The sequence below is a fragment of the Myodes glareolus genome, chromosome 23 (genome assembly GCF_982192425.1).
Source record: "Myodes glareolus chromosome 23, mMyoGla1.1, whole genome shotgun sequence".
NCBI classification, from domain to species: domain Eukaryota; kingdom Metazoa; phylum Chordata; class Mammalia; order Rodentia; family Cricetidae; genus Myodes; species Myodes glareolus.
The window spans coordinates 26,711,726-26,732,550 of NC_142048.1; the positions used below are offsets into that span (position 1 = coordinate 26,711,726).

General features: G+C 40.1%; 1 protein-coding gene across 2 annotated transcripts in view; it reads left to right on the forward strand.

Annotated features, from left to right (window-relative positions):
- The first annotated feature begins 178 nt into the window (after window positions 1-178).
- Window positions 179-20,825, forward strand: part of Trappc11 (trafficking protein particle complex subunit 11) — a 43,982-nt gene continuing 23,335 nt past the window's right edge. For both annotated transcript variants that reach the window (XM_048455798.3, XM_048455799.3), the window contains exons 1-18: window positions 179-334; window positions 3,018-3,243; window positions 4,094-4,263; window positions 5,633-5,703; window positions 6,605-6,719; window positions 8,559-8,658; window positions 9,002-9,075; window positions 9,820-9,916; window positions 12,530-12,663; window positions 13,708-13,855; window positions 15,297-15,390; window positions 16,056-16,135; window positions 16,237-16,315; window positions 16,419-16,473; window positions 16,784-16,929; window positions 17,547-17,608; window positions 17,730-17,862; window positions 19,350-19,480. In XM_048455798.3, coding sequence (XP_048311755.2) covers window positions 3,040-3,243; window positions 4,094-4,263; window positions 5,633-5,703; window positions 6,605-6,719; window positions 8,559-8,658; window positions 9,002-9,075; window positions 9,820-9,916; window positions 12,530-12,663; window positions 13,708-13,855; window positions 15,297-15,390; window positions 16,056-16,135; window positions 16,237-16,315; window positions 16,419-16,473; window positions 16,784-16,929; window positions 17,547-17,608; window positions 17,730-17,862; window positions 19,350-19,480 — 1,893 coding nt within the window. In that variant the 5' untranslated portion in view covers window positions 179-334; window positions 3,018-3,039. The remainder of the gene's footprint in view (window positions 335-3,017; window positions 3,244-4,093; window positions 4,264-5,632; window positions 5,704-6,604; window positions 6,720-8,558; window positions 8,659-9,001; window positions 9,076-9,819; window positions 9,917-12,529; window positions 12,664-13,707; window positions 13,856-15,296; window positions 15,391-16,055; window positions 16,136-16,236; window positions 16,316-16,418; window positions 16,474-16,783; window positions 16,930-17,546; window positions 17,609-17,729; window positions 17,863-19,349; window positions 19,481-20,825) is intronic.

The following is a 20,825-nucleotide window of genomic DNA, read 5'->3' on the forward strand; positions in this document are numbered from 1 at the left end:
TCACAGAGAGGCCCCGCCCCCTTCACGATCGCTTCTCCTATTGGCTCCTCATTTCCCCGCCCCCACGTCTTTCTCCTCTAGGAAATGTAGCCCCTGCCGTACAAGGTGCTCCATTCTGCTCTAGGACTGGTTGGGAGTACTGTCACTCAGGCTCAGAAAGTGCTTCCTGTGCCAGCGGAGGCGGGGAAAAGGAAGTCTCGCCTCCTGCCGCCGGCTGTGGGGCTGTCGGAACTCGGTGGCCGCGTTCCGTGACGCCCCTGCCTGGCTCTCCCGGTCCTCTCGGGGCTGGCGGTGACTCACCGCAACTGCAGCGGGCCCAGGGCGTGCGGCCTGGGTGAGTTGGGCCCGGAGACCCTGCTGGCCAGACCAACCCGGCTGACTGGCTTGGGGGACCTGCGTTTTCCCGTGGCGTCCACGGGTGCAAGCTTGGCAGTTCTCTTTCAGCTGCATAGAAGAACGCGCTTATTTCTAGATAGAGAGCTCATTTCTGATAGAGGAAGATGGAGTCAGTTTCTAGGCCTGTGAGGTTACTTTCCTTTCCAGTTGTAGCTACCAGAGCCGAATGCTGTGACCCTGGGGACAGTGTCTTTTCTCAGGTTGTGTTGCTTCTCTTCCTTTACTGTGTCGACCATGCACCAAGCGATCGTTCTTTGTTTGAGCTTTTTGCAGTTGGACGTCTCTGAATCCTTGCTGCTAGCCGACGTCTTGCTCCCTGATCCATCTGTTCCTTGATAGCCGTCTTCGTTAGTAGCCACTTTGATTGGGTTAGCTTGTTTCTCTCCTACGCCAGCTGACACATTACTTCCGCTGCACTAACCAGGTGACTTGGTGCTGAGGTCTTACTTTCTGCTTCTGTCTATCTCCTCCCTGTCCATAGTTTGCTTGGTTTCTCCATTTATTTTTCCGGAAGTCAGGAAAGGACCCCTTCCCTGCGTGTCATTGAAATTTATTCAGCCAGTCCTTGTCCTGTCCCATCCCTTTGAGATCCACCGCGGCTTAAGCAGGACCATTGCAAGTGCCGAAGCTTGTATGGCAGAATGTGGCAAGGGTTGCTGGTGCAGTTTCCGTGATGGTGTTGGAACAGGTTTGCTGTATTTGAGAGCTGCACTGTCATTTGTGGTAGACAGTAGCCGTGGTGACTATCGAGCACTTGGAACGGGCTAGTCTGAACTAAAGTGGGCTGAGGATAAGATACAACACCAGAGTTTGAATACAGTGCACAAATAGGTTTTTAAAAGTTCATCGGTAACTTATAGAGATGTTTGGAGAATATTCTTGGGTTAGAGTTTCTTTCTTTCTCTTTATTCTTTTTCTACCCCCTTTTTTCCTTTTCTTTTCTTTCTGTCTTTTTTTTTTTTTGGAGGGGAGAAGGGGTATTGAGGTCGCCATAGCCCTGGTCCTCCTGGAACTACCCTGTTAGACTAGTCTACTGTGGAATTTAAAGCTATCTTCCTGCCTGCCTCTGCCCCTGCCCCTTGACTGCTGGGTTTACAGGAGTTTGCTTTCTGGACTGGCTTCTCTTTTTACCTTCTGATGTGACTGCAGGGAATTTTCACATGATTTATGTGACTCGTACTGTAATCCTCTCAGGCAGTACTAATTTAAAAACTTCATCAGTCCTTTCTGCTTCCCCTTATGACCACGCCATATTCAAGGGCCACAGCTATTTCCCCTGAGCCTCTGGAAGTATTAAGGGAACTGGGTTTTTCACCCTCTTGTCTAGATTGTCTGGTATTATGGAGCCGTATTATCTTGTGAGCTCTCCTAGGCTATTTCAGTCTTCATCCTGAATTCTCTGGAAGCAGTGTATTTCTTTGTCCTCACAGCACAACCCTTCCTATGAGTCTTTAAGAGCAATTCTGCAAACTTGTGTTGTAGATACACATCATTTCTGGAAAGTGTTCCAAATCACTTTCCGATATCCATTGTTCCTTTTGCACTTAGCACGTGATAGCTAATTAATTAAGATGATTAACTTTTCGGTTAGAAATAGTCCACAATTTGGGGAAAAAGTGGCATTTTGCACTTCAGTTTTCCTAGGGACAGCGTTGTGTTTTGTATGATGTGATGACGCCAGTCACTTTTTAAAAGGAGCATATGAGAAATCCTTTTGGAAATGAGGAATCATTTTAAATATACAGTGGTAATTTTGTTTGGAATAAGAACATTTTTATATAATTCTTTCTTTCTTTTTTTCTTTCTTTTGGTTTTTTGAGACAGGGTTTATCTATCTAATAGCCTTGACTGTCCCGAATATATAATCATTTCCCGAGTCAGTGCATGTCTGCATCCATTGTTGACTTAGCTAAAGGACACAACAGAACCGTGTTCTCTATGTGTTTCCACCCATTATTAGTGTTTCTATTAGAGACTTTCCTTTACCTATTGCATCATCTTACTTATGAAAACTGAGAAACAGCTATTAGATAATACACACACTGTTTGAATTATCTTCTAAGCACTGAGGGATTAGATATTTGCAATTCCAGAGAAATCAGAGGCAGTTGGATGTGTGTGTGTTAAATATAAGTCAATAACTTTTTAAATTTATTGATTATGGTTGATATAGAGTACATAGCTTGAATTAAAAGGAAAGCATTTTTAAGACAGTCTTACTATTTTGCACCCAGCTGACCTGAGTGCTTTATCCTGTTTCTGCCTCCTGGGGGCTGGGATTGCAGCATGTGCCAGTCCAGACCTGTTTTAATTTCATAACTTCTCTGCTTTCTTAGCCTGCTCGTCCCAAACTTTGGCGTACATTTTCAAAGATTACTGTGAAAATAGCAAATTTGTCTAAAAATTGACTACAACCTCTTTTGTGAAATTTGAAAGAAAAAATGCAATGCAATTAGTAATTTTAATAAATGTAGTTTAGGAATTGAAGTTTTTAATTTTACTCTCTCCGGTGTGCTTGATTGTGTACATGCAGAGCCGTTTGACTTTATAACGTTTGTATGTTGGATGTTGATGTTGGTTTTTTTTAATTAACTATGAATATCCTGACATTTGTATTTCAGATTTTTCTGTGACGTCTTAAACATGAGCCCCACACGGTGGGACTTCCCTGTGGAATTATGTTGTCGGCCTATGGCTTTTGTTACACTTACTGGCCTTGATGTAGTGTATAATGCTGTGCATCGAGCGGTCTGGGATGCTTTCTGTGCCAATCGGAGAGCTGATCGGGTACCAATTTCTTTCAAGGTGCTCCCAGGTGACCATGAGTATCCAAAATGTAGATCTAAGGTAATGGCATTAGGACTGCGTGCCCTCATTCAGAGTCCCTGTCCTTTTCCACCCCACTCTCACTCCCAACCCTGTTCTGTGTGTGCGTGCGTGTGTGTGTGTGTGTGTGTGTGTGTGTGTGTGTGTGTTGGGAACTTGGGAACCCCCTGAGTTTATGGGGGTTACTGTTGTGCCTAAAAGGAAAAACAGTGTTTTTATGTACTTTGGGGTATATGCATATGTTTAATAACACTTATTTTTAACCTCAAGAGGACTAACTAATTACAGTACTTCTACACTGTGAGCCTACATTTTTCTTTAATAATTTTTTTTTGTGTATTGTGTGTGTGTGTGTGTGTGTGTGTGTGTGTGTGTGTGTGTGTAGGTTCACTGACAGCTCATAGTGTCCATCTTTTCTGCCAGCATGTGGGTCCTGAGGACTGGACTCAGGGAGTCCTAGGCTTTGCAGAAGGTGCCCTTTCCATCTACCCCCATCCCTTTTCTTTCCATAAAACAACCCCCCCATCTCCACAATCTGTAAACAGATGAAGCTGTAGTGGACCCTGATTGCTGTAACATTTCACAAGAACAGAGATGATGGGGAAGGAGAAGTAGACCTGGGAAAGGGCTGAGCCCATCTTTACACACAGCTAGACCCTTGACGATATTAGGCTCCTTGGTTTTGGCTGTCCTTCCTCCCCTGGAGGGATAGCGTTCGTGCGGTTGAGATTCCATTCTAACACCTAGACCCTCAAAGCTATTATTAATTTCTGATGGATGTAGAGTCCTCATCTTAGACAGGGCTGTGTGCATAGTGAACACAGCAGATGTGTATAAAGTACCTGGCACTCCGTTTTGTCATCGTCGGCAGAGAACATCATACGAGTGGTACATCCCTAAAGGGATCCTGAAGACCGGCTGGATGAATAAGCATCTGAACCTGGTGCCGGCTCTGGTGGTTGTGTTCTATGAACTGGACTGGGATGAACCTCAGTGGAAAGAAAAGCAGTCTGAGTGTGCTACCAGGGTGGAAATCGTCAGGTACGACGCGGGTGGGCCTTTGTGGTACTCGAAACTGTCTGTTCACTGGTTTACTTGTTTGTGTCAAGTATGGCGCAGATGGGCCTTCGTGGTACTCAAAACTGTCTGTTGTTCACTGATTTACTTGTTTGTGACCTCAGGGATTGTGTCCATGGCCTGTCTGTGCCAGGCAAGCAATCAGCCTGTTTTTTTTGCAAACACTTGAAAGTAATTCAATACTGTTTAAACTGCAGTGGTTACCTTGGAGATTGTTAGCTTCATTCTGTTTCTAAGAGGTGATATAAGTACTAACTATACTGTACTAGGGATATGAGGAAATTTAGAAGGCAAGTTGGCCTGGCATTTCAATTTATTGTCTATACTATGATCTCTTTGAGAGATAGCAATTTACTACCAGACCCCAAAGATATATTTTATTATTTAATATATTAATATATTTAGTATATTAGTATATTAATATATTTTCTGTGTGTGTTTGTGTGTGTGTGTATGTGTGTATGTGTGTCTATGCATGTGCATGCATGCTGGTGCTTGCAGAGACCAGAAGAAGGCATCACACCCCCTGGAGCTGGAGTTGCAGGCTGTTGTGAGCCACACAGTGGCTGCTGGGAATTGAACTCTGGTCTTCTGGAAGAGCTTCAAGAGCTCTTAATTGCTGAAGCATTTCTCTTGGACTCGCATAAGCACTTTACCATCTCTCTAGCACTTACAAATTATTAATAATTTGTTATTGTGTGTGTACACGATTTGTATTTTTGTTCATGTGTGCCATGACATATGTGGGGGTCAGAGGACAGCCTTGGAGAGTTGGCTTCTTCCTTCAACTTTTGCATGTGTATTCGGGCTCTAACGCAGGTTGGCAGGCTTGCCTAGCTGACACAGAGGCTCTGCCCGGCTCACTGGTCCCCATAGTGCTTTGTCACCGTGTCGTTCTAAGGCAATTATTCTGAATGACTGATATGTCACTATGAAGAAGATTCATTAACTGTAATTTTTATATAGAAGTATATGTTAAAATTTCATGTTAAAATCATCTTCACATTTATTTTGTTTGGGAGGCAAGTCATGTGTGGGTCTCCTTTCAAAAATTATGTGAAATCAGGGAATCAACTTAGGTCATCTTGCGGGCCCTTAAGTTTCACTTTTAGAGCAGATTTTAGTAAGATAGTAAGCTTGATATACATATACTCTGAAAATAGAAGTCATTATGGCGAATACATTCCTTTGTAGGAAAAGATTTACTCTGCTCTTGATGTTTTTTAGTTCTAATTTATCTTCAGTTGATGATGTGTTCTATGTAAAGCCTGACATAGATTTGCTAAAACAAGCTAACTGCTTTAGTAATTATGTTGTTATTTTTCCATTGCAGACAGAGTTTGCAAGGGAGAAACACAAAGGTTGCGGTTGTCCTGATTCAAAAGAAAGCGCCTCTGCCTCCAGGTATCGGAAGGTCATCAATTGCTTTATGCCCTGTTACTAATACCAGGAGACAGATTTTTTTTTTATATTTAAATGTTTAGTGTGTTCATTTAGGGGGCTGATAGTATGCTAACTTCTAAAAGGCACTCATGAAAGGCCAGGAAGGCGGCTCAGCAAGTAAAGGCACTTGCCGACCACCTGCGTTCTGATTCCCAGAACCCACTTGGTGGAAGGGAAAAATTGGTTCCTGAAAGTTGTCCTCTGCCCGCCACAGGTGTACTGTGGCTCAGTGCAAGCATGCATACATACCTGAGCACACACACAAAGTAAATAAATATTTAAAATGTCAGTAATACACAAACTAATGCTTTTTATAAATAATAACAAATGAAGTTTTCAAATGCTCAGACTTGTTATTTCATTTCTGCTTATCTCCTCACATATGCATGGATCAGTTGATAGTTAATTCAGTTGCTTAAATTAGTGCCATTTACTTGTCTAATTCTATTTAAAATTTGCTCTTACATAAAGAAACACAGGGTTTGTAATGTTGTCCAGAGAAGTGCTTCTTTTAAATGACTCTTCCTTTACTTTCCCGGATTTTCCTAAGTAAGACTCATTTCTGTTGCCATGCTGGAGCTTGTAGCATTCTGAGGTTTTGGAAACTTCCTTCATAAATAGTTGCCCCCATTTTTATTTGTCTTTTCAAACAGCCATGTGATGTGGTTTGTCCTGTCTGCCCTGCTCAGGAGGAAGTAGGAACGTAGTTACTTCTGGGAGCCGTAAGCCCTCAGGGACAGCAGGAGTCCTACTGCCATGGTGACAGGCTTGGAACTCTATTCCTGATTACAAACTTGGGTAAATTCTACTGCAGAAGTCTAATCCCTTGCTTCATTTTTCTTTGTCTGGGGCTTGCTGACAGGAGAAGACGTTATTGCCTCAGAGCGGGCTGCAGCTTTATGCAATGTGTGTGAACTCTCAGGCAAGTCTCTGTTTGTGCTGCCCCACACTGACCACCTTGTGGGCTACATTATAAGGTAAATCAAAGTTTTCTTCTTCCTCAGGAATGAAAAGTTGGTAGCTTAGATGCTTTTATTTACAAACAACAACGAAATGTTCATAATATAAATATCATGGACAGTGAGGTGCAGCTAGGCAGATCACTAACTGAAAAGAGTCACGGGAGCTAGCGGCCAGCCTGGCACATTAGCAGGTTCAGGCTGTCTGGGACTGCATGGACAGGTACCGTCTCAGAAACAAGCAGGGGGGCTCGTATTGCACTTCTCTAACTGTTTAACCTGGTTTCCTTAAAGCAGGGAAGGGATAAATCCCATGTCTTTCTCTAGGTTTTTGTTTTAGAATTACATTTGTTTATGACTCAGGGGAGAGGGCCATGCCCATGCTGCAGAGGTCAGAGGACAACCTGCAGGAGTCAGTTCTGACCTTCCACCATGTGGGTCCCTGGGATTGCACTCGGGTTCCTAGGCTTGGCAGCAGGCACCTTTACCTGCTGAGCCGCGTCACCAGCCCAAGTCTAAGCAGGTCGATTTGTTCTCAGGTCTGTTCTACTTGGTTGTCACATGTTCTTAGTACACAGCCTGTTTGGAAACTGAAACAAGCTTACCTTTGATGTAGTCAGAGCTGATTTCTGTGAGAAGGTTATCTTTTCATCTTTAGAGTAACCTATAAAAATATTTCTCACTATAGTTAGGTGTTTCACAATCAGCCCCTTATTGTTCTCTCTTGAAAAATTTTAAGGACAAGTTTATATTAATAACATTTGTTTCAAGATTAGAATCTAACTTTATTTTTATATTTTAACATTTTCTAAAACTGTACTTTTGAAAATAAAAAATTCTACCCTAGAAAATGCATTCAGGAGGCAGGGACAGAGAGGAAGAATGCCAGTTTGAGGCCAGTCTTGGGTACACTAGTGAGTTTAGAGTTTGCCAAGGCTACATAGTAAGACTTTGTCTATAAAGATGTGAATAAAATATTTCATTTAAAATTTTTGACTTATTTTATTTTCCTCAGATGTTGTAAAAATCTTTTGTTTTGTTTTTGATTTTTAGACATAGGGCTTCTTTGTGTATCCCTGGCTATCCTGGAACTTGTTCTGTAGAACAGGCTGTCCCTAAACTCACAGAGATCCACCTGTCTCTGCCTCCCGAGTGCTGGGATTAAAAGCATGTGCCATCACAATGATAAAAATCTTTTGAATATAGGTTAAAGTTACGTTTTATTCTGAGCAGGAGAAGCTTGCAGTCACCTGTTATTGCCTGTGAACACACTTCCTGTTGTGCCCTGCACTTACTCTAGGCCCTTCCGTTCTGGCCCTTCCGTTCTGGCCCTTCCAGAAGAGTGTGAAGTGCTTGCTGGTCCCTGCAGCTCTCGTCTGTGGTGTTCATATAGCCTCAGAGTTGTTGAGTGAAGCAGGACTTTAATAACACCAATGTTCTTTCTATCTCGTAGACCAATTGTTGCTAATCTCCCCAAAAGTTTTCTTATTTATTCTTTTAAACTCAAAATATTAGATTAAAAATAGTGAAATATAATTCAATTTGAAATCTTTTTTCAGATGTTTTATAAAATTATAGTAGGTACGAAAGTATTTTTAAGATCACCTGATATTTATGAAGTCCAAGTATTTCATCTGTTGTATTCTGTGCTGTAAATGATTTTCAGAGGCCTTAGGGCGGGTCTTGATTTTAGACTTTTTTCTTAGAAATACACCGCTTCATTTTTCATCTTAATTATCAGGTAAAGCCAATGCCATTCTTGAAAAGAGTTTGGCTTTGAATAACTGTGTGTGTGTGTATACACACACATATATACATATATATATATTTATGTATATGTTTGTTGTTTCTTAACAGGTTAGAAAATGCATTTTATGAACATGCCCAGACCTATTACTACACTGAGATCAGAAGAGTGAAATCTCATAAAGAATTTTTGAATAAAACAACACACCAGGTACTTTAAAAAGAATGCGAAGCAGATTATTCATTTCTGGTTGCTTTGTGGATGGTTCTTATTTCTGCAGTACTGATATTTTAAGTTGTTTTAGTAATTGAAAAGTTCTTTTTTTAAGCTCTTAAAAATGAGTTGGTTTTCAAATTAGATTCTATTGCCCTTAAAGTTAGTCTCAAACTCCTTCACCTGTCAGAGGAGCTCTCGGGAGCCTTTTTAGCTGTGTCCTTGTTGGGGTCACTGTGGATTTAATTTTGAATAATTCCCTTTGTACCTTAATGCATCATAAAAATATCATTTTTCATTAAAAGTTTATATATAATCATTCTTTAATCTTTCTTTTCAGCTCTTGTTTGTTAGGCATCAATTCAAAATAGCTTTCTTCAGTGAGTTGAAACAAGACACACAGAATGCTCTGAAGTAAGTTTCTGCTTTCAAGCTAAATCCTCATTACCTCAGTGTTAATGATCCATAGCCAATAACCAGCTATGGATCTCATTCACCTTGATCTTAAGGTATTCGTGTTATATTCAGATATTTAATAAGTAGTTTCTTTCCATCTTAATGCTGGAAATAAGTTGTCATAATCTTCCTGGTCTAATTTAACTACATTTCATGATCTAAAGAAAGGAGTGTCATAATTCTCTTAATTTTTCTGTTTTTATTTTTCTATTTGTATATTTGGTAAAATTCTTGAAACTAATTTTCAAAGTATAATAAACATGAAATATTTGTTTATTCTACTCAGATAGGCTTTATCATTAGTTGTTTAATTTATCACATCATTTTCCATTTAAAGAGCCTGCGGGAGCCTTGTGGGTTAGCTGCAGGTGTTTTTTTTTTTAGTGTGATTTTAGATAACCATCCAATTTACCCTCAGTTTTGAACTTGTTTCTACTTGTTATTGACTGGCTAGTTAATTATAGAAAGAACAATGTACATGGGCTGGGTCTTTCTGTTGTGAAGTCATTGATTAGTGATCAGTAGATACTTTCTTAGACTACTGGGGATATATATATATATATATATATATATATATAATACATTTATTATATATATATAAAATATATGCTGTTATTGAGCTGCTGAGTACTTAATATTGTTCTTGGGAATCTTAAACGTTAATTTATATCATAATTAACCACCTTCTTCATGTTTACTTAGGAATTATAGGACTGCCTATAACCTTGTACATGAATTGAGAGCCCATGAAACTAATATTCTGGAAATTAAGACGATGGCAGGATTTATAAACTACAAGGTATAGTTCTATTTTGAAATAAAGGAGATTTACCTTTCAATATTACCTTCTTTAAATGCAAAAATCAAAGTCAGTTTCTTGATACGAAAAGTTGGTATTTGATGAATTATGTTCCCTTTTTTTGATGTTCTTTACTCAAAAATGGCCTTGCCTCTCAGCAGCCTCATAGTGGTAGCTGTGTTTTGAGTTTTTAGGTACTAATTATTGAGAGTCTTTCAGTGTTTGTTTCTGAGTAAGAGAAAGGAGTAGTCAGATTTAGAAAGCTGCCTGTTGTTGGATTTTAAACAGTGCAGCATATTGGAATTATGTAAGCATTTCCTGGCGTAATGACTCAGCCATAGAATAGATACATCTATTTAGTGGGTTTATTTTTCTATTTTGAGACTTGGTCTCACTCACTGGTGCCTAAGCTAGTCTTGAACTCTGGGGCTCAAGGGATCTTCTTGCCATAGCCTGTTGAGTAGCTGGGCCTGCAGCATACACTACCATTGTTGTCTCAGTTCACGCTAGTGAAACCATGGATATTATTTGAGCATTTCAAGACTGTGTATTGTCGAAGTAATCCTGTTTGTCCCATCCCTGTCCTGTCCCCGTTCCGTCCTCGTGTCATGACCTGTTCTTCCTCCCCAGCTTCCCAGCGGACAAGCGAGGCTGTTACTGTTTTCCCACTCATTTAACAATGTCTGACACTGCTGGGTGATGTGTGGCAGAGAACTTTTTTAGTGAACACAAATCTAAAAGTCAATATTCCCCGATCTGACACAATCTTTTTTTTTTTTTTTGAAATTTCTTTGCCAATTATAGGAGTATCTGTAACTCAAAATCTATGGATACTTACTATATTTTCTAATAGGAAAACATTGGAAATAACCTTATAGTGGGTGATTGTTTATATAAATTATCACGGGACTTTAATAACTATACAATTATGAATGTGACAGCTTCATCAGTCAAGATGAAGTGGTAGCTAAGGTCTTAGTTTGGCTTCATAACTAAAAGCAACTTGGGAAGGAAAGAGTTGATTTGATTTAAATGTCTCAGGTCATAATCCATTGAGGGAAGCTGAGGCAGGAACCTGGAGGCAGGAGCTGATGCAGAGGCCATGCAGGAGTGCTGCTTATTGGCTAACCCTTCATGGCTTGCTCAACCTGCTTTCTTACAGCGCTGAGGACCATCAGCCTAGGGACGGCACCACCTACAGTGGGCTGGGTCCTTCCCATACTAATCATTGCCTACTGGTGATCTGCTGGAAGAATTTCCTCAGTTAAGAGCCCCTCTTCACAGATATGCCTAAGTTTGTGTCACGCTGACAAAAACCAACTCTCATATTTAGGATTAGATAGATAAAGTAAGGTGTAACTCAGCATAGTAATCCTGGTGCCACACGGTTCCTAGTTTATAAATGTGAATAAATTTATAGACACTTGCCTCTCTGTAGATTACACTGGCCATGTGATAAATGCTGATTGCCTCTGAAAGAAAAATTAAATGACTGGAGGACACAGATGGGTAAAGTGCCTGTTGTACAATCGAGGGCTGCAGTTTGGATCCCTAGAGCCCATGTAAAAGCTGGATATGGGGCATATACCTATAACTCTAGCACTGACTGGGGTGGGCGGGTGGGGCCCACGGGCAGATCCTGGAGCTCAGTGAGTGACTAGTGTGGCTGTAATTGTGAGCTTCAGGTTCAGTGAGAGACTGGTCATCTCAGTAAAGTAGACAGTAATAGAGCAAGATACTGTAGAGCCTTCTAGCTTCCACATGTGCACACAGATGTACATGCATACCACACACATACACACGTGCACACATACCCACGTAAAATACACACACACAAAGTTTTTTTAAATATATTTCTTTGTACCTAAAAAATAAAATTAAAAGTTGTTATAAGTTTACGGAGATAAATTTAGGCTTTATTTCTGTTGGGTTTCTAGTTACCGTCAGCTCATGTAGATTGTGCCCTTTGGGAACTCTGCATGTCTAGTGCTCCAGGAAAATTTTCTGTAGCCCTCAGTGATGTGTAGGCGACCCACCCTTGGTCATGCAGGGAAATGTTAATTTCCTGACCATTCTAATGCGCAAAGTCAGTCTCCTTTATAAATTCCCATTGGGAATATTACAGCTTGATGCTGCAGGGCGATCGGTAATGAAAAGTTCCCAGACTATCTTAATACAAAATATACAGCTTTAATAAACAGAAGTAAGACTTACACCAGCTTACACCAGAATCCAAACGATCTGTCCGGACGTAGGAGCCAGGCGAGAGAGAGCTAGCGGAAGCGCACTCACCAGCTTTATAGGTAAACTCTAGCCTAAGGGCGACACACCCCACAAACAGAATGTGATTGGCTGAACTCCCCTATCAACAGCTCATTGTTATAATTTTTTTTAAAACTCCATATTTTGGAAAGCATAGGACAGATTCAGTGTTCTGAGTTATTTCTTCATTTCTCAAAGTGTTCTAATGAGAATCACATTCCATAGAAGTAAAGCACTGGGACTGTGTGCTCTTTTAAAGTTACTCCTAGAATTTGCGTATTTTCAATGTGTATGAATGTGTCTTTCGGCTTCTCCCTTATTTGGAGATTGACTTTTACATTTCCCTCCCAGATTTGTAGGCTGTGTTTTCAGCACAACACTCCATTGGATGCAATTGCTCAGTTTCGAAAACACATTGACTTGTGCAAGAAAAAGATTGGAAGTGCAGAGCTGTCGTTTGAGCATGCTGCGTGGATGTCTAAGCAGTATGTTTAAGTTGCAGTTTCTTATAGTTTAAAAATAGAGTGTCGAATTTGAAGAGATGACGTTAGCAAAGGCTTTGGCTGGATACAGAATTTGGTGGTTTTTTTTTTTTTCTTTATTAAGTAGGGTTTTAATAGTATGCCCCAGGTATGTATCCAGGAATAGTATGCATTGATTGGTATGATTTCTTAATGGAAGTCAGATAGTTTATGTTACCATTTTTACATTCAGCATGTATTCATTGGGTTTCCACTTGTGTTTGCATCCTGAAAGTATAGGGAAGCACAAAACAAAATTCCTGCTGCGTAGAGCTTAGTGTCTGTCTTAGAGTTAAGGTTTCCGTCGCTGTGATAAAACACCATGGCCAAAGACAGCTTGGAGAGGAGAGGCTTTGTTTCATCTGACACTTCCAGGTCTCAGGAGTCACTGCGGGAAGTCGGGGGAGGGGGCAGAAACTCAAGGCAGGAACTGAAGCAGTGACCGGAGAGGAGCTCTGCTTACTGACTTGCTCCTCACGACTTGCTCAGCCTATTTATTATCCATTCAGGAGCACCTGCTCAGGGATTGCTCTGCCGACAGTGAATGGGGCCTCCCGCATGAGTTACTAATCCAGAAAGTGCCCCACAGACTTCCCTACAGGCCTCTAATAGAAGCATTTTCTCACCTGAAGCTCCTCTCCCAGATAACTCTAGCATGTGTCAAATTAACAACAAAAAGACCAACCAGGACTGTGTTTATTTAAAAATTACCTAAATAAAGTTGCTTCCAGAAAGTTGGATTTAATTGAAGAGTGAGGCCGATGCTAAGATCTAAATGGTGTAGTCATGGGCTTGAGTCATCACAGATAGCTTAAGTAAAGAACTTTATTTGTGACTTGTCACTACTGTGTATTATTATTTACAAATAAATTAGCTGTTAGTCAGTAGTTTTATTTTAATACAGTGTGCTGAGCTTATGGTTTCCAGAATGAATACTTATTAGAAGTAAGCTGCTTTTCCTTCCCTTTACTATCCATTCTTTTCATTCCTTGGTTTGTTTTCTTTAAGATTCCAGGCCTTTGGAGATTTATTTGATGAAGCCATTAAGTTGGGGTTGACAGCTATTCAAACACAGAACCCTGGTTTCTACTATCAGCAGGCAGCTTACTATGCGCAGGAGCGAAAACAGCACGCCAAAGCCCTCTGTAATCATGATGTAAGTCCTGGCCTGCATCACCTCGCACTCAGGACACTGTAACCTTTCCTTCAGAGAAGCTAGGACTCATAGTATTGATTTTTTTCTTGAATATCTTTTGAATACTTTTGACTTTTTAGTTTTAACCCAGGTATTCTATTTTTAAACTTGCTTGAGCAGGTTTTACATTTATTAAATGTTTAAAGTTTGTCTTATTGTAATTTAAATATAGTATTTTAATAGATGATTTAAACTTGGTTTTGTAAAGAATATGTGGACTGGGGCATTAACAAGTACGAGTCAATAGAATAGAAAGTAATTCTTCTGCTACAAAGTAAATTGAGGAGCTTTAAACCTAGGCATAATCTCTTGACACAAAATTTCATTTTCAGAAGTAGGATGATAGATCTGAAGGGTTAGTACCAACCTTTAGTTGTAAAGTTCTCATAGGCTTATTGGTTGCAATGTAAAATAGGAATTCTTTTTTTAAAAGATTTATTGACTTTTATGTGCATTGGTGTTTTGCCTTCATGTAGGAGGGTGGCAGATCCCCTGGAACTAGAGTTACAGACAGTTGTGAGTTGTGTGCTGGGATTTGAATCCTGGTTCTCTGAAAGAGCAGCCAGTGCTCTTAAACTGCTGAGCCACCTCTCCAGCCCTGTAAAATAGGAATATTATAAAGCCTTTAGTAATTTATGTAAGAGCAGGGAAGCATGAGAAGGCAAATGTTTAGAAAATTTAGTGTTAAAGTGATATGGACAGAACATATTGAAATGGAAAAAGTAGCTTGACAAATCATGCTAATTATTAGAACTAAGGTTTTGTGCTACAATAGAGAATAACATGTATCTTAACAAGTGGCCGTAGATTAGTAATTTGGAATTTTATCTTTTTCCTTTGGGCGTTTTAGAATTTCTCAATAGTGTAATTATATTACATTTGGTTTTAGATACACAAAAGAATAAAGTAAATATGTTCTTTCTAGTGCCAGAAAATACCCTTTCCATCAATACCAGAATTACTACAGAAGTAATAATGAGGAAGAATGGCTCTTTTTGTCAGGACTTCATATAATGTCGATAATTTGTGAGTGAAGTCAACATCACAAGTAATGATTTAAGTTTATGCGAATTCTTTTTTGTTTTTGTTTTTTGAGACCGGGTCTTTGTGCAGCCCTGACTGTCCTGGAACTCGCTCTATAGACCAGGCGGGGCTTGAACTCACAGAGATCCACCTACTTCTGCCCGAGTGCTAGGATCAAAGGCACACGCCACCATACCTACTTCAAGTTTATAGGATTTCCAAATGTTAGTAAAGCATGTTAAAATATTTATAATGGTGCCTGTAGACAAGTATTTGATGTTTATATTTATGGATATTTCTTTATTCGGTCAAAGACTGGCTGAGAGTTAATTTGGGATGAATTCCATAAGCTTTCTTAGCTCTGTTTTTTGGATCGCAGGCCTCTGTGACGTACCCCAGTCCTGATCCCCTAGAAACACAAACAGGTGTTCTTGACTTCTACGGACAGAGACCCTGGAGACAAGGAATCTTAAGTAAGTAATTTTTCTTCTTTTCCTTTCATCCTCAGACAGACAGATAGCTCTCCTACTGTCTAATGACAATGGAGCCAGGGAAAACTATATTGAAATTCATATATATGCTTTTTAAACTTCTTTAAAAATGTGCTTTCCTAGTCTGGTTTTTGTTTGCTTGTTGGTGCATTTTAAGATTTGTGCTCTTTGTTTTTAGAATGGTTTCTTTCATCATGTATTAGAGTAACTTAGAGTTAAAGGCATTGATGTGATGAAAACATTTGAGTATTTAAGCATTTTAACTTTGGTGGTTTTATTTAATATTTTAAAATGGCATTACCACATATTGCCTTAAAAAGAGTTTGTGTTCATCTTTTTGCATTCAGCACACATTTGACTGGGCAGCATCTATGGCAGTGGCACCTTAGGTGCTACTGAGTCACACACTTCAGTTGTCCATAGAACATGACGGTGTGACGGGAGAACGCTGGCAGCTGGGAAGAGAACACCAGGGTTAGGAACGTTCTCTCTGAGAACTCTCTATGATAATAAAGCTGTCTCTGAGAATCTTTAACATTCCAGAATGTTCGCATCTTAAATACGTCCTGTTCTAGTGAAGGCCCCAGGAGTTGGTGTGAAGAGTTCTGTTCAGTGAGCTAAGATGGGTTGCTTCTTGTCGTACATAGGCTTTGATCTTTCTGACCCCGACAAAGAGAAAGCGGGCATTCTCGCCATTCAGCTGAAGGAAAGAAGTGTTGTCCACTCCGTGAGTTGCTCCCCGACCCCAGTATAAACCACGTGGACACTATTCTAGTAAAACAGGAGACAGTTTTGATTCCAACGCCTCACACTTTTCTGTCCCAACAGGAAATAGTAATCACTCTTCTGAGCAATGCTGTCGCACAGTTCAAGAAGTACAAGTGTCCCCGGATGAAAAGCCATCTCAGTATGTACCCCCAGCACACCCTGCTCCGTGCTGCCCCAGCACACCTTGCTCTGTGCCTGCTTGGAGCAATGCTCAGTTTCTCAAGCTTTCTTTTCCTTTGCAGTGGTTCAAATGGGAGAGGAGTATTATTATGCCAAGGATTATACCAAAGCTTTGAAGTGAGTCTTATTTGCTGTTTATTTTCACAAGTACTGATTGCCTTACAGTGAAATTGGAATAGACGCTTATATTGCAGGATTTGTCATTACTGTGTCTATTTGTATTTAATTCCAGTTATGTGATATCTTCTCAAGTGTCCTCTACTACATAATTGGTTAAGTTTTTAGGTAACCTCAGGTGTAGTCAAATGTGAACAGTAGCTGCTGAGACATCCCAGTAGGGCTTTTGTGTTTACGTCATGAGAAAAGCACATGGAGTTCTCCGAGGCCTTTCCACCCTCTGGAGAGCCCATCTTCCTCCCTCTCTTAGGCTGCTGGATTACGTCATGTGTGACTACCGGAGTGAAGGGTGGTGGACTCTGCTCACTTCCATATTGACAACAGCTCTGAAGTGTTCCTACCTCATGGCCCAGTTAAAGGATTACATTACTTATTCTCTAGAACTCCTTGGAAGAGGTAACGATGCAATTGTTTGCATCATTAATATTTTTTAAGTTGGAATAATGGTTTATTGTCAGATATTTAGAAGTACTTTTGTGCTGGACATGGTAGTGCACACTTATATTCCTAGGAGGCATAGACATGTGGATCTCCTGAGTTCAAGGCCAGTCTGGTCTACAGAGTGAGTCTGAGGGCAGCCAGGCTCACATAAAGACTCTGTCTCAAAACAAACAAGCAAAAAAAGTACTTTTATTATATAAAATTCACTGTGCTTAGTCATCTTAGAAGTATTGACTCAAAAATATCTTAAGTTGGTAAAAGTGCTTGCCCAGTTTCAACTGCCAGCACCCATGTGTATGCCAGGCATGGTGGCCCTTGTGTCTAAGCCCACTCCTGGGGCTGTGGACACAGGAAGACTAGGGCTTGCTGACTAATCAGTCATAATCGGTCACCTCCAGGACAGTGAGCAGTCCTGTCTCAAAGGAGGTCCACACATCAGAACATTTTAGCAGGACTGGAGAGGTGACCCAGTTCTCGGCACCCTTGGGCAGTCGTAGTGGCCTATAACCCCACAAGTAGGGTGATGGACTGACCTGCCTGCCTCACCGTTCTGTTTTCTTTTCCTATCTCAGCTTCAACTCTGAAAGATGGCCAGAAGTCTCGGATAGAAAAGAACCTCATGAACGTTTTAATGGTGGGTTGATAATTCTTTGACGGAAGTGTATGGCATGTACACTTTGTAAAAGTGTACACAGACCTGCATCTGTATGTACCTTTCCCCAGCTAATTGTGCAAATTTGGAACTCTCATTGCAGAATGAAAGCCCTGACCCTGAACCTGACTGTGATACCTTAGCTGTGAAGACTGCTCAGAAGCTGTGGGCTGACCGGGTCTCCCTGGCTGGAAGCAATGTTTTCACAATAGGCGTACAGGACTTCGTGCCATTTGGTGTGTAACCAACACCCACAGTGTCCAGAGAACCCTTTGTCTGCAGTGAATAGATGCAGAACAGTAAATATGACAGGTGGTCAGAGCACAACCATCTAGTGAATAATAATGAATTATTTTTCTCTTCAGTGTCATAGCAATAAGCTAGCAAATATTTTGTTTTAAGTTAAACAAGTATTTATTGAATACATATATGAATGATGAAGGCCTTTGTCTAATTCATTATTACTTTAAAACACCATAAGGAATAAAATTTTCCAGTTTTGTCTTTTTTTCTTTTTTAAAAACTATGCTCTATGTGTAACAACATAGTTGACATCCGTGGTTCTCGCCCTTCCGAATGGTGCAGCCCTTTAATACAATTAAACTCAGGTTGAAGTGACCCCAACCATAAAATTATTGCTGTTGCTACTTCATAATTGTAATTTTGCTGCTGTTGTGAATCATAATGTGGATATTTAATATGTGAACCCAAAGTGTTTGCAACCATAGGCTTACATATTAAATAACACTATAATAGAATGATTTGATGTATGCGTTTGTTAGGGTGTCCCACTTAGAAAAAGTGAATTCAAATTTTTTATTGTTCGGGGAAGAGTGGTTTTTTGTTTTTTTTAAAAAATATTTATTTATTATGTATACAGTATTCTGTCTGTGTGTATGTCTGCACGCCAGAAGAAGGCACTAGACCTCATTACAGATGGTTGTGAGCCACCATGTGGTTGCTGGGAATTGAACTCAGGATCTTTGGAAGAGCAGGCAATGCTCTTGACCGCTGAGCCATCTCTCCAGCCTGGAAGAGTGGTTTTACAGTTGAAATTTTCTCCTGCTCAAATTCTTTATTAAAATATACTTTGCTTATTTGTAATTCAAGTCTTATATGAAGTATTCTTGAATAGATACCTATTTTAAATAAAGTTTTATGCTTTTTTGGGCTGGAGAGATGGCTCAGCCATTAAAGGTTAGGTTCACAGCCAAAAGTATGCTTTATTGTCTAGGCAGGAGTTTTGAAATAAGCTAATTCAAAATGATTCCTTTTCCTTTTAAGTTTTGGCACCAACATTTTATGAACAAGTGTGTTTTTAAAATTAAAAATGTTTATGAAGCTGGGCAGTGGTGGTGCACACCTTTAATCCTAGCATTTGGTAAGCAGGGGCAGGTGGATCTCTGAGTTTGAGGCCAGCCTAATATACAGAGTAAGTGAGTTCCAGGACAGCCAGGCCTACACAGAGAAACCCTGTCTCAAAACAAGCATACAAAAAACAGCAAAAGGGTTTTTTTTTTTGTTTTTTTTTTTTACATTTTTATTTACCCTTGGTTTCTTAATCAGAGAGAGTTGTGTCTGTTTGCTGAACAGCTGCCATCTGTAAAACACTGTAAGCAAGACGGCCGTAAGATTGCAGATGAGCTGTTTCTGTAGGGAGCTCCCAGGGCAATGTCTGCTGAGTGCCTGGCCCTGTCTGACTCTGCTTTTGTTTGATTTCTAGTACAATGCAAAGCCAAGTTTCACGCTCCAAGTTTTCATGTGGATGTTCCTGTTCAGTTTGATGTTTATCTGAAGGCTGACTGTCCACACCCCATTAGGTTTTCCAAGCTCTGTGTCAGCTTCAATAATCAGGTAGTGTATCACTTAATGTGTTTCCACTATATGTATATGTGTATGTACATGTATATGTAGATGTATATGTACATGTCAATGTAGCTCTCAGTAAACTGTGTAACATGAGTTTAGTAAATTTTAGATCTTACTGATTTTATAATCATCAAGTGACTTTTAGCTAGGCTTATTTAAAAATAAATGTACTTGTATTTCCAAATGTCTTGCAATTCCAAAATGCTTTTCCTACTCTGAATTTTTATTTTCTTTTCAGGTTTAAAAAAGACAATACTATTCTTAATTTTTATAATGTGTAACCTTAATTTCAAATAAGATATATTCAGTGTGAAGATAGTTAACTTTTAGAATTATTTGATGTTTTAAGAGGCCACTTGTTTGTTCCTGTCTGCTCAGCCCCAAAATAATCACACAGAAGCCATATTATTTGCAATACTGTTCGGCCAATAGCTTACGTAATTATTTCTGGCTAACTCATCTTAAATTAACCCATCTTCATTAATCTGTGTATCACCACAAGGCTGTGGCTTACCAGGTAAAGTTCTGGCATGTCTGTCTCTGGGAGTGGCTACATGGCTTCTTCTGACTTTGTCTTCTTTTCCCCAGCATCCAGTTTAGTTTTCCCCGTCTACCTCTGTTCTGCCCTGTGCAGGCCTAAGACAGTTTATTAACCAGTGGTATTCACAGCATACAGAGGGGAATCTCACTCTGTATGCTGTGAATACCACTGGCTAATAAATCAACTTGCTCCATTTGTTTTATCATTATCAGTTTTTGTTTTTGTATTTATTTATTGTTTGATGCAGGATCTCATACTCAAGCTGGCTTCAAACTTTCTATATAACTTGAAATGGCCTCTAACCAAATTCTTTTGTTGTTTTTTTGAGACAGGGTCTTTCTATATAGCTCTGGCCTGTCCTGGAACTCACTATGTAGACCAGGCTGGCCTAGAACTCACAGAGATCTGCCTGCCTCTGTCTCCCTAGTTCTGGGATTAAAGGCGTGCACCATCATGATTAACTTAGTGTTTGGTTTTGCTGTAATCAAGTGGGGAAGATGGACACGCCGCACAGCATGTGTGCTCCTGCCCTGCCGTGGGTCCTCTCTGCTGGCTTCCTGAGCAGTCTAGTGTTTCCTGTGCACACATAAGCAGCGCTTTTATGCTGTATGCATATGAACATAATAAGGTCACGTGCTGGAGTCTATTCTCATTCATTTTTATGCTTACTTAAAAGATAATCATCTCCTGGTCACCTAGAAAGTATAGTAAGCCTTTACCAGCACATTTATTGGGAGTTATAATATTCTTCTCGTTGGGAACCTAAGGAGATACTGTGTATCAGCCCCA